Source organism: Anarhichas minor, unplaced genomic scaffold (genome assembly GCF_050575085.1).
Source record: "Anarhichas minor isolate MPS153535 unplaced genomic scaffold, ASM5057508v1 ptg000010l, whole genome shotgun sequence".
In the NCBI taxonomy this organism is placed as follows: Eukaryota; Metazoa; Chordata; class Actinopteri; order Perciformes; family Anarhichadidae; genus Anarhichas; species Anarhichas minor.
This window is the reverse complement of record NW_027466456.1, coordinates 3,954,931-3,967,846: the sequence shown is the minus strand read 5'-3', so window position 1 is coordinate 3,967,846 and position 12,916 is coordinate 3,954,931. Positions and strand designations below refer to the sequence as shown.

Sequence of the window (12,916 nt, the reverse complement as noted above, 5' to 3'; positions counted from 1 at the left end):
GTTGGAGTGTGAGCCTGCTTTAAGTTCATGCTTTAGTGTCTCTCTGTATGCGTGTTTCTGTCCATGCTTGAGTGTATGTAGGTTACACTGGTAAGTGCTTTAGGATGGCTCTCTCTGTGACATGGCCCCTTGGTATTTGCAGTTAGGAAATAATGCAAAGCAGAGTGTGAACAAGCCATTAGAGCTCCCTGAACTGCCCTCAGAGCCAAAGAAATGAGGAAAACAACTCTGACCCCATGAAACAACAGATATAACATCTACCTCGTGCCTGCTGGGGTGAGGAGGGGGGGAGAAGAAAGAGAGAATGCATCTCAAATCCCAAATGTAATTTCAGCAGGATTTAAGGCACAGTGTTAAACCTTTAAGTCCTAATTGTTAGACGAATGTGCTCAGATGAACATCATTAAAATGAATAAATTAATAAATAATAACAGCTAAGACAAGGAGGGGAGGAAGTGTAGGAGGCTTCTGAGTGTGATTCAGCTGGAGTTCATACAGAGTGCACAGAGTGCACAAACTATGATGCCCCAGCATCATAGTTTGATGATGGGGCATATCTGTCAGAACAAGTCCTGACAGGTCCCAACCAGGGACCGTGAATATCTATTCTTCCATAGATCACTCTGCAGTGTAAATGCATCCTGGAGCATCTCGGTCGCCACACACATTTTAGACTTTCTGTAAACCGCCTACAGTACGTGACACAACTTCTTTTATTCCGTCCTCACTCAAAATTTCGAACAAATTTCATCATGACCACACACAAACTTGCGTACAGAAACGCCGCCCCAAACCACATCCGTGCACCCACTCCAAACCCCCACCGATGAAATAAGCCACCCAAAGGCCTTGGGAGGCAGTGAGGAGCCGGAGTTGGCAGTAGACACCTCCAATGTGTTTTCCGCTCCGGTGCTTCGTGTTCTCACTTCGTCAGAGTGTGTTTGCTGCAGATTGGGAGAAACGGCGAGAGGTCGGCCCGGTGTGCCGCTCGTCTGGCCTTCCGGTTCTGTGCAGTTCAAGGTTGAATTAGAGGCGGCGAGAGCGGCTTCTTGTGTTTATTTGTTTACCGCGCGCCGGAGTCGGACCGACTTCAGTGGAGGGGGAGACGAGAGACGGGGGGGAAGACAGGCCCGTCCCTTTTGTTTGGTGCTGAATGCGCTTATAGACAAGCAGGGATTTTCTCTAAGTGTCGGGATGAAACATAAGCAGGCTTTACAGCCACGGGTTGGAGCGGTGGGAGAGTGATGGAACCAGCAGAAGTCGCAGGTGACAGAATGCTGTGTGTGTGTGTGTGTGTGTGTGTGTGTGTGTGTGTGTGTGTGTGTGTGTGTGTGTGTGTGTGTGTGTGTGTGTGTGTGTGTGTGTGTGTGTGTGTGTGTGTGTGTGTGTGTGTGTGTGTGTGTGTGTGTGTGTGTGTGTGTGTGTGTGAGAGACGTGGGGTATTGATATGCTGGGAATGAAGCTCGCAGCAGATGGACGGAGCAGGCTGGCCCTGTGTCGATCCTGTGAGCTCTGGCTCCTTCTTGCAATGCCCACTTTGATGGACACAGACACATACACACGCAAACATGTACCAAGGCAACGGCCGCCGAGTCCAGATTTCACCAATTGGATGACGGTCCTATAGGATAACAAATGGTCCATCATCCTATCATTAATAAGCAGTCTGTCATACTGATCTGGGGCAGATGTGGCTGCAGATGTGGCTGCAGTCCTCCAGTCACAGTAGACGGAAGGATTTAGGGAAGAGAAACATATTTCATATTTACAGGGTGAAAGAGAGGAGAGTTAAGGGAGACAACAAAGTATCATTTTTTTAAACAATGCATGTCGTTGAGCGATGTATTGCTCTTATCTACATTTCTGACACAGGTTTTTTTGTCTCTTCCTGTCTCCATTTTTGTCCGTCTCTCTCGTTCTGGCACCCCTCACCCTTCTCTCCAATTCAAAGCCAACATGCTTGGCTGCGCCGCCATCTCTCCTCTCCTTCCATCTATCTCTATCCTCCTCTGGCTTTTTCTTCTCCGTGTCCTCTCTCCTCCTCGGAGGGATGGCATAGCGAGTGGAGGGCTAGAAAAGTGCAAGTGTTGGTGAATTGCTAATAGGCAATCATAATGCTCAGGACAAGGATGCCTGCTGGAGGTCTAGGGACCATTAAAGAAACGTCAACTCGGCATAGGTATGCCAAGAATTATGAGTCAGTGGGCAGCCAACACATCTTGGCTCCCATTGGTCAGGGCAGCAGGCCGTAATCTGTCACAATCCTGGAGTTGCTGTGACAGCAGCAGGAGCATTCTGGGCTCAACACAGAGGGTAAAGGAAACACGCAGCTAAGGGTGTGTGTGTGTGTGTGTGTGTGTGTGTGTGTTTGTGTGTCTCCATGTCTAAGCCTGTATGAGTGTGGTTGGGTGGAAGGGGAAAATGTACAGAAAATGACATAACGGGATCTCTCACGACTTAACGTAGTCATGTTGGTAAATTGTCTGTGAGTAAATTGTAGCGTAACCTTTAATGCACCTGAAAGTACAACAATGAATCATATCTAATCTTAAGCACAAAGAACTAATCGCTGTGCTTGCATCATTTCTGTGGGAAGTCAAGTCGGCATTGTTCCACCAGTTTAAACTATTTTCTAACCATGGCCGCCCAGTTGAACCCGGGTGAGTCGAAAGAAAGCAACTCAAATGTTGGAGAAACTGCAGCTGCGGGTACAAAATCTGTGTCGATTTGGCTTCGGTAGACACGATGCAGGACGAAACGAAGCCAAATGTGAGTTCTTGGCGTAAAACAGATGTGGCTTTGAGAGGAAACACGAGCAGTTTGTCTCATCACCTGAATAAAGCACAAAGTAATGCAGTATGATGGTACACAAGGAAAATCCCACACTTGTCCAGAGCACGTTTCGTCTAGTACACAAACGGCCGGTAATCACTCCAGACCCTAAACGTCCCACAGATCGAATGAGATAGCAGAATAAATACATATTATGTTCATATGTTTGTATCAAAACATTTAAAAACAGAGGCTGTTATTGCGTGGATCGTGTATAAACAGGTTCTATAACTACAGAATTATTATCTTCATATTTCATGACTTTCTGTTTACCGATACCGCGAGGATGGAGAATCTTATATTGCAAGTGCACAAGCAATGGTGTGCTGGGAGGCTGGCATGCAGTACATGATGTCGTACATCGTTACAGTAGTCGGTAGTAGGCAGGACATAATCTTCAAAGCAAATATCACGGCAGTAGCCAGATAGGGAACACGGTGTCGGTGCATAAGGGCACCTTTAAGCATTAAAGCCTCACACAAGTCTGGATCTGTAATTCCGTCACGGAACATATCCTGCTGCCATTTCGCTACTTCCTGCTCACTCCGGACCCTCACTGCGGCGCACGCTGGGATTGGCATGATGTTGCCCTTCTGAAGCCACTGGGTTGGGCCTGTCGTCATGATCTTATCTTTCTAAGGACAGTTCCTCAAAATGAACTGAAGAGCGTAAACCACATCAAACAGCAAGCAGAAAAAGACAGAGAGAGAGAGAGAAAGTGTGTGTGTGTGTGGGAGAGATGTGAGCCCACCAAAAGCTTAAGCCTCCAGTGTGCTGTGCAGATAAGATTCATTAGATAGGTCGGTAAATGCAAGAGAGAGGTAGACAGACAGACAGAGAGAGAGAGACGGAGAGAGAGAGAGATTGAGCTTGCTGCTGCTCCAGCATTTGTTGACACCGATTTACAATGAGTCTCCCACTGCTTCACGCATTACAGTAACACGCCATGTCAATAGCTCTCTGGGCTTGAAAAGCAGCCGTGCCAAAGATGTCTGGGAGTGATGCCCTTCCCCTGATAACCAAAGTGTGGCTCATAAGTCAGGAAGTGGAGGAGAAGGAGGGGTGGAGGAGAAGGAGGGGCGCAGGAGAGGGAGAGAATTTTTGTTTTTCTTTTCTCTTATTAATAAATCCCCACCCACGCATTTCAATCTCCTTCATCTCTCAAGCATCTTTTCATTAGTTTCCCTGTTTCTGTCACTTCTCCATGATCCCCCCCCCCCCCCCCCTCCCTCCCTCCTCCATCTCTCTCTGAGTCTCTTGCTCCTCTCTCCCTCTGTTTCTCTTTATCTCTTGGACGCCCCGCTTCAGGCTCAGTAGGACAGGATTTAGGCATTAGCTCAATCCCCCTATCTACTCCCCCTCATGATTGCACACTGTTTCTGTCACCCACATACCCTAGTCCACTGCACAAGTCTTGTAGGACTCAGAGTCTCTCATACAAGTAGTGGTGGAGGGCTTATACTCCACCAGACAGGAAGACATAATAAGCAGACGGGACAAGGATGGCGTGAGCGAGTGACTGTGTGTGTGTGTGTGTGTGTGTGTGTGTGAGTGAAGGATCGGGACAGCGATAAGCAAAAGAGGTGGAGGGTGAGGTTTTTATGTGGCATTTTGAGTTAATCAGACTCTCTACAGAAGTAATAAAGAGTTTGATGGGACCCCACATCAGCCCGTGCCAATGCAGCTCGCTCTGCTGAGTCATGGGGCGCCACAAATGAGCTGGTTTTGATGTGTGACATTCACCTTCATGAAATCTTGATGAGAGCTGAGTTCTGCTGTCTGTGTAATGAGGGCTGTAGCAGTCAGACAGCTGGCCAGCCACTTCAGCTAGTAAAGCAATGATAATAGAGGGGGTTGGAAAAAAGCCTTTTGGAAAGCGTTCGCTAGATGAACTTCAGGCTGTTCCTGGGAGGCAGTTAGTGTTTTGGGGAAAGGGATAAACAGGAACTTGGATGACATCAGACAACAGAAGGTCTAATGGTCTTAATCAGAGATGTAGCAGTGGCGCTAGTAGTAATGGTACTACAGATTGCACATGTTTGCGAGATAGCAGTGGCCTCATTTGTGTATTACCAGAAGCATTCAATGTAACAGATGGATATCAACGGTTTGGTTCCAAAAGGAGCCATTCAGCCGTTGAAAAAAAGAAAAAAAAGAAAGTAACACTTGCTCGTGGAAAATAACAACAAAAGCAAATTGCACTTTTAAACCAGAGTGTGCATTTTTGTCTTTTGAAAGACAAAAACTCCCTTTTACAGGATGCATTTTCTATTCAAAATGGACATAGCATTATGCAGTAGAACCACAAACGTGATACGGACTAGCTGAGGTCTGCAGGTGTCTGTCAGTCCATGTCAGCACCTCGAGCTGTAAATCCTGTCGGTTCTGATAGGAATCCCAAAGCTTATAGTAGCTGCCATCTCCTCTGCACTGACTGATGCTTCTTATCTGGACCAACACACCTCTGCCGCCAGCACATTTTCACATATGGCTAAATTATAACTCCCTTGCACAAACATTTCCCCACACGCATTTAAGCACACGCTCACATCGATTCAGTATATTCTCACATGGCAGGGCTGCTACAGCATGAGTACATCAACGGTCACGCTGCAGTCAGACATGTACATGTCTTCATATTAACACGGACACAGAAACGTGTCATGTGTATATCAGCGTGTATACCAGATCTGTGATCCAGATGTGTAGGAGATGCTATTTGATCACATATACACACAAAACATGCAACAGGACATTTTGTTTTGGATTAAATGTATTTCTTTCAACTCATCTAAGGTAATGGTGGATTCAAAATATCGCGACAAAAACGTTTTTTGATAATTGATTAATTGTTAAAAGGCCAAATATTTTGCTTCTTTTCTGTTTTATAGATATTGTCGAACCATTTTTTTTGGGGGGGGGGGGGGGGTGGGGGTTGGGATACATGATCACCATAGATTAGTAATCTGTGATGTGCATTTTTGTTACTTTACAGCATTATCTACTGAGAAAAGTAACTTGTCGTAGTACTTTTGCGTTACCGAAGATGAGAACCCTGTGTGATTCCTCGTGCATGTTGGTTATATTGTCCAGAGGTTCCCCCACTCTACGCCTACATTCTGAATGTATTGACTTTATCTTTAGCTAGCAAATGTTCCCTTCATGTTATGCATCATCAGAAATATATGAATGATCTTACGGAAAGATGGAGACTCTACAGTTGGTATCGGTAGCATCTCTCCCACCACGTCACCAGCTACCAGAACGTTCATTTGCCTCGGGAGTGACAGCCGGAAGTCTCTGGCATAGTTCTCCTCCTCGCCGGGCCTCGCCACCCACCGGTGTTGTGGAGCTGTGCGTGTGCAGGTGCTTCTTCAAATTTTAAGTAGAGTTCTTCGCAGCTGACAGACTCTTATCCCCCCAGGGCACAATTTGCATTTCACTGTGAATTCTTGCAAAGGATTCCTCGTATGACAACATAACTAAATAACTGATTACTTTGAATTGCAAAGTAACTCGTTGCGTTACGCATTACATCGGACCACTCCAACACGTTACTTTGTAAAGCTTTGTAACCCAACACTGGTAAAGAATAAAGAGCCAGAAGTAAACCCAGAGTACTCGTTTATCACAAAGACTCTCGTCTCAGTGTTTTAATGGCATTGTTTTGTTGAAAAAATAGCATCATCACTGCAAAACTACACTATAACGCCATCACATCTTCATGTAAAATGTCTTTTCATATCCAGTTAATTTACGATATTAGGAAATAGTTCATTACCCAGCTCGACTAAGCCTTTTACATTTGATGTGCATTTGTAATTTGGGATTTTTACATTTTTTTTATTGTTAATGAACAATTATTGTGATTGCAATGAAGCACTTCATAACTATAAATCATTATACACCACGGCTCTCTCTCTCTCTCTCTCTCTCTCTCTCTCTCTCTCTCTCTCTCTGTCTCTCCCCCCCCCCCCCCCCCCCCCCCTGCACTGTACACAGTACAGATTTATTAGTTGAAGCCGGGGCCCCCGGACAGCCACCACTCAGCACTCCCTCAGATCAATAATTGGAAATATTAATTATATCAGCAGAGACGGCGCAGTCAGAAGGGGGCTGTTTATGCTCCTGTTACTGAGCAGTGCAGCAACATGAGCTTTGATGGCCCACTAATACTTATTAATGATCCCAGGACAAACATTACTCTATATTAAACCTGAGTGGAAGCAGGGAGACATCACACATATTGTATGGCTGTTAGAGTTATTTTATTGCAAGCGCTGCACTGTAAGTAAGTGCCGTCGCGTAGCTGCTGTAAAAAAAAAACACTTCTGCCAAAAAACAGGACAAGATTTATTGCAATTTTATTCCTGTTTACTGCATTCTCCTGTCTTTTTGGATAGTATAAGTTAAAGACTAGCAAAGTTTTGGGCCTTGGAATTTCACCAGGTCTTTGAAACCCTCTCCAAAGCAGTATTATTGCCTTGCTGCTGGCCCTCTCTGGGGTTTCAGCAGTGTGGAGTCTGGAACTCTATACTGCTCTATCCCGCTCAACTCTACTAGTCATGAACTCATTACTGTCGCAGATAGTGCCAACAGTAAACTCTAAATCCTCCACACTGCTAACAGGCCAAGTCCCGACTACAGTTCCTTGACTTGCTCTGTGTAATTTGAAATCAGACAGTGGAATGTCTTTTGTGGCCGCAGCCCAAGGCTTTTGGTTCTTTTTTTGTGGCTAATAACTGTTCCCAGCCAGGACAAACTTTACCGGTTTAATGATAAAACATAGATCTGTGTAGTGATCCTAAGTTGATCTAAGACTAGTCGCATGTAGGCGTGTTCATTAGTCAAAGTATAGAAATGGCTAACAAGAAACAGACAACCCAACAGGCAATGTGTGTCTATTCCTGCCCAATGCACACTAGATTATGTACTTTAGGCCTGGGGGTGTCTATCTCACCCGCCATATCAAACAGCATACTAGTGCTAAGAGCTTTAATTCAACTGACTGGAGGCTTAACTTGGCAAATGAGACTGCTTAATAAAACCATATGGAACTATAGATTTGTCAAAGCCCTTAGAGCAGCACAGTTTGTGTGCATTGGGAAAGACAGAAGGACCAGCACTTGAACAAGAAAAACAAAAAGTGCATTTTCTACGAGAGGAGGAAGATAAAGAATAGGAACTCATTTGAAGGGTGTGAAGCCACTGAGTTGCTGTGAGTCATCACAGGAGCTTGTTTATTCAGATGAGAAAAAATACATTCAGCTCACATTCACTTTAACTTGGCCTTCGAGATACAAAAGAACCAATGCACAGCACTGTATTTGTGAAATATGTCCCATATGTCCTCAGAAATGTGCCCTCCCCAACGCCGATGTTTGTTTCTTCAACATAAATACATTATTCCAAAGCCTCTCTCCAAACACAAATCAGCACACACTTGTCAAATGAGTCTTTGTTTCCCTCTACTGATCGTTTTTTTTTCCACGATTGTTTTTTTTATTGCTGAAATAAATAGATAAATGGAAGACACGAAAAACACATTCAACAAGATATTAGCGTGTGGACTTTTATTTACAGTGTTGTTTACAATATGGCTGAAACATGCAAAACACTGTCTTCTAAGAATCTTTTTTTCGGTGGACTACAGCAAGGGTCGGCATCCTATTTGATATGAAGTGCCTATTTAATATGTTCTTCTATCAGCATTACAGTTACGTTTAAGTTTGACACCACATTGAAAAAAAAAATTTGAGACAAATTATTTGTCCTTCGCTGAATTTCACATCTGGTTTGAGAACGTCCCTAGCATTTATATTTTATTATATACAGTATTTATTTATATTTTTAGCAGGGGCTGTCTGTAGGGAAACAAGTGGTTGTTTGTGTAGTGCAGGTGTGCTTTTTCAGTGTGTGTGTGTGTGTGTGTGTGTGTGTGTGTGTGTGTGTGTGTGTGTGAAAGGCAGGAGGAGAAGTAGAAACGCCACTCAACAGCAAAGCAATCTTATCTAAGAGTTGCAGGCATCTCTCTCTCTCTCCTCTCTCCTCTCTCTCCATCTCTTGTTGTCTTTTCCCAAAATCTCTCCCCTTCTCTTCTTCTGCTTCTCTTTTGTTACTCCTCCTCCCTCACCTAACCACTCCCTTAACTCAATGAATGGAGGATGGAGCATTTACAATTAGAATGTGTTGTTATTTGTAAAGGGAGCAGCAGTGACGACATCACTGTGGGTGTGTGTCGAGAAGCTACGAGCCTCCAGCCCACAGACGTCAGAGTGAAAACGTGCCCCACAGTATGTGGAGCTAATGAATGGCCTCCTTGCTGCACTTTATTTAAAGCTACCAATCGGTGCAATGTGTGAGCATGCATATAGTACAAGTGCGCTTTGCACACGTGCTCTTCATTTCTGCTGGCATTTTCTCCATGTGTTGAAAGGCGAATGAAGCAAACCGAGAGGCATCGGGAGTGACTGTTCAGGACCATAATGCATCGCTCTCGGGCAAATAAATAGACCATTAGGCTGGCATGTTGGAGGCCAAACAGTAACTAGCTGTACAGAGAGCTGCCTCCCACACACAGGGGCCCCGTGGAGACGGCTGAGATCATAGCATCGTCGAGGAGCCACAGCCGCGGATTTGGCCTCCTCCAATGTGCATTTGAACAAAAAGCGACTGGCAGGATGGAAGCATCTTTTGTCCGTTTGACACGTCAAAGGCAAATTCAAAGATTCCCCCGCGTTGCAAAAGCCATCCGCGAATTTGTCTCGCGGATGTCCCCCCCCCCCCCCCCCCACACTCGGAGGTGTTTCTGTCTCGGAGGTTGCTTTGAACACGTGTGCGATGGAGTCGTGGTTGATTCTGTAATCTATCCGTACATGCTGTGGAGCAGTGCGCCCTGTGGCTTGGCATTAGCATACTGTGGGGTTACTTTGCTCGTGTTGTACAAGGGAAAGAAAGCACTCGTAGACGGGGAGGGAGGAGGATGGGGGGGGGGGAGCGAGCCGAGAAACAAGGAGCTCAAACCTCAACCTTCACAAGCGTAGAGCATCCTCCCTGTTGTTCCCACAAAGACTTAGCCGGTGCTAGATATCATTTAAGATGGGCAAATTTATGGAATCATTTCAGCGAGGGAAGGTTACTCAGTTGCTCAAGGTGAAAATGGATACGTTTAGCACTTAATGAATCAGGCCCGGGCCTCTCCCCCATATATCAGCATGTTATTAAGACATTTTAAAATCCCATTATGGTGTTTCTCCTTGAACATGTCATGCTTTTATTGGACTGCCCTGTCTTTAAATCTGACCTTTTTCAGCCGCGCGCTGGTATCGAACAGAAAAAGAGATGCATGACAGGGCGATGGAACGAAATACGTATATACACGTGTACGTATAAAAATATCAGCGCTGGATGGTTTTCAGTGGTGTGACTGGGATGCCCGGTAACGGGAAATAGTTTCCAGCAATAAAATTATGCTTAAATAGCAGCTACAAATGGTTTACTGTAAATGGCTGAGTGTGGTAAGAGGTTGCTTTTATGTTCCAGTAATCTTGTTATAAATTGGTGCCACTTTTGGCCCCGATTTTATTAAAATGAGTGTGTTTTTATTGTTCAATCCATTTGTTTTGGACTGAATCGTGAAAAGAGGGGCACTGGCTTCAGATCAATGCACATAAATTATACTGCAAGCTTTACGCTCTGCCACAGTACATATATACATATTATACGCGTGTGTGGGTTGGCTGTACAAACCGTATGTGTACTAATGTGTGACGAGGAGGCATGTGTTCAACTTTAAAAAAAAAAAGAACTGAAACAAACATATTGCAAATCACAGCTAGATCTTTTAAACTTTTACGGTCGTAGTGAAATTGTTCAGCTCGAACAACAATAATGAAAAAGGAAGGAGGTAAAATTGGGGAAGGAGGAGAGCGTGACACAAAGACTGTGATGACAGAGGCCTCTAATCCAGGCAATGCCATTCTTATCAGGGTCCAGTGGATTAGAGTGAGCCTCCTAACCAGAGAATCCTCACCAGCCAGACACTCTCCACAGCCCAAGGGCCTGGATCAATAGGCCCACATTGATCCCCCTCCTCCTCTGGCTGGATCCACTTTTAGTGGGACTGCCTCGGAATGGATGTACAGATAGACACACACACACACACGCGCCCACGCACACATTTCCTGTTTCATGTGTGAACGAGAGTTGTTTTGTTTACACTGAATAACAGGCAGCAGAAACACTACAGTGTCAAGTCAAGTTAGCTGCATGCTGGGGCTTTGGTTTCCTCTCCAGCCAAGGCACTTTGATCAGTCTCGCAGCACAGCTATTAGTATGGGTGAGAGGGCCTTGACACCTCTGGTTTGTGGCCTCTTGTTGTAGCAACGACAGCCCGAGTCGCCAGCGCTAACCTCTCTGTTGCTCTTTCTTCTCTCTCCCCTACAGATGACTCGCCCCATCCAGGTGAAACCGGCTGACAGCGAGAGCCGTGGAGGTAGTTGTCTTCTTTTCTCCGTCATTTATTCATGTCCCCTTTTCATCTGCCTCATCTGGGCTAATTCTCTTCATTCTTTCCCTCTGATCTCATCTGCTCTCAATGCAATATTTCTTCAGCCACCACTCTTTTAAAATGAACGTTATTCCAATTCCTTTTTTTCTCATGTTGCTGCACTTGCATACATAATAGTAGCAATGTGATCATTTCAAACAAAGTACCAAATAGCTTAAAGCAAACTGTCTGAATGTATATCAAACACATTGCGTGACATCAAACACAGAGATTTGATGACATCTTGGTTTCTCAGATTGTGCCAATGTGTAACACATTTTAGTACAATTATAATCTCACTTCCTACATACTGTATTGTATCTTTTTTTTGTTTTTGTTTCTGGTTTTAAATCCTTTGGGTTTGTGGATTCATCTCACACAGCCTCACTCTGCCTCTGCCCTTGTGCTGGATGTAATTGATTTAAGAGTCTGTGTTATTGAAAGTATGTAGGGCTGTGATGGGCTGCCCATCTCTCTTCTCTTGTTCCTTATGCCAAGTACATTATCGTTGCACTGTAAATTAGATTGTGATTAGGCTCACTACTGGAGCCGTAGCCACGCAGAGGCCCCGTTAAAGCCCACACTGCTCGGCCTGCGTGCGCTTGAAACACAAGAGTAAATGGTATAGAGGGAGGGTAAAATGGAGCAGGAGTACATACAGCTTGCCAAACAATCAATGCATTTGCAGGGTTCTTGCCAAGATCCTCATTACTTGGCCTTAATTCTGTCATCTTTGATCTCTCCTGTTTTTTGGGAGGCTTTCATTTACTCACTGCCTATCTGCATATATGTTAATGGGATGAGGAGGCATCCTTTAAGTCGGTGTCGGAGACAATGAACCCCGCTGTTTTTTTGTGTTTTCTTGGGTGTGCATCTCATGTGTCACCCCGTAACGAAGCAAGTGCCTTTTCTTTGTTGTTGAAAGGAGGAGAGCTGTTTTTTTGGTGTTTCTCATCCTTTTCGGGAAGCAGAGAGAGATTTGAAAGTGGAAAATGCAAGCGCGATGCCAACTGCACACAGCTGCCGTGCTGCACTTCTGAGGCTTTACCTCAAAACCTCTGCCTCTTTTTGGGTGAATTAGGATGGCTGGCCACTTGGCTGCCTGTCAAATGCACACAATCTTCAAAGGACAGCATAACCCCTTGAGATGGATGGAGGAAAGGCCAATAAAGATCACTGTCAGTCCTCCATGTTCTCTTTCTTTCTTTCCTTCTCCCTTTCTCCCCCCCTCGTCTTCCCTCCTTCTCTCGACCATTCATTCAGAGCTTTAGAGGAGTGGTGAGACAAGCAAAAGGGTCTTGTGCTGTTGAGATTGATGTCCCCTATAGCTCCATTGATTTTGCCATTGTGGAGCTGTGTGTTCACATTAACAATGACACTCAGCTGTCTCTTTACTTGGTTGTGAGTGGCTGGGTTTAAAGCTCCCAGGGCACTTTGGTCAGTATGGGGCCCTCTCGCTAGCCAGCCGTGGGGACCCCACCGAGGAACAAATGAGTGCTGGAACAGACCTGAGAGTTGCACATCATCTTAAATGAA

The 12,916-nt window shown here is 45.1% G+C and overlaps 1 protein-coding gene across 46 annotated transcripts in view; it reads left to right on the top strand.

The window, feature by feature from the left end:
• celf5a (cugbp, Elav-like family member 5a) overlaps window positions 1-12,916 on the top strand; it is a 178,302-nt gene that overhangs the window by 92,490 nt on the left and 72,896 nt on the right. For 23 of the 46 annotated variants that reach the window (XM_076087655.1, XM_076087654.1, XM_076087632.1 and 20 more), the window contains exon 3: window positions 11,278-11,326. In XM_076087655.1, coding sequence (XP_075943770.1) covers window positions 11,278-11,326 — 49 coding nt within the window. Of the gene's footprint in view, window positions 1-11,277; window positions 11,330-12,916 lie in introns of all 46 variants that reach the window. The other 23 variants (XM_076087610.1, XM_076087623.1, XM_076087644.1 and 20 more) reach the window with 1 other exon arrangement.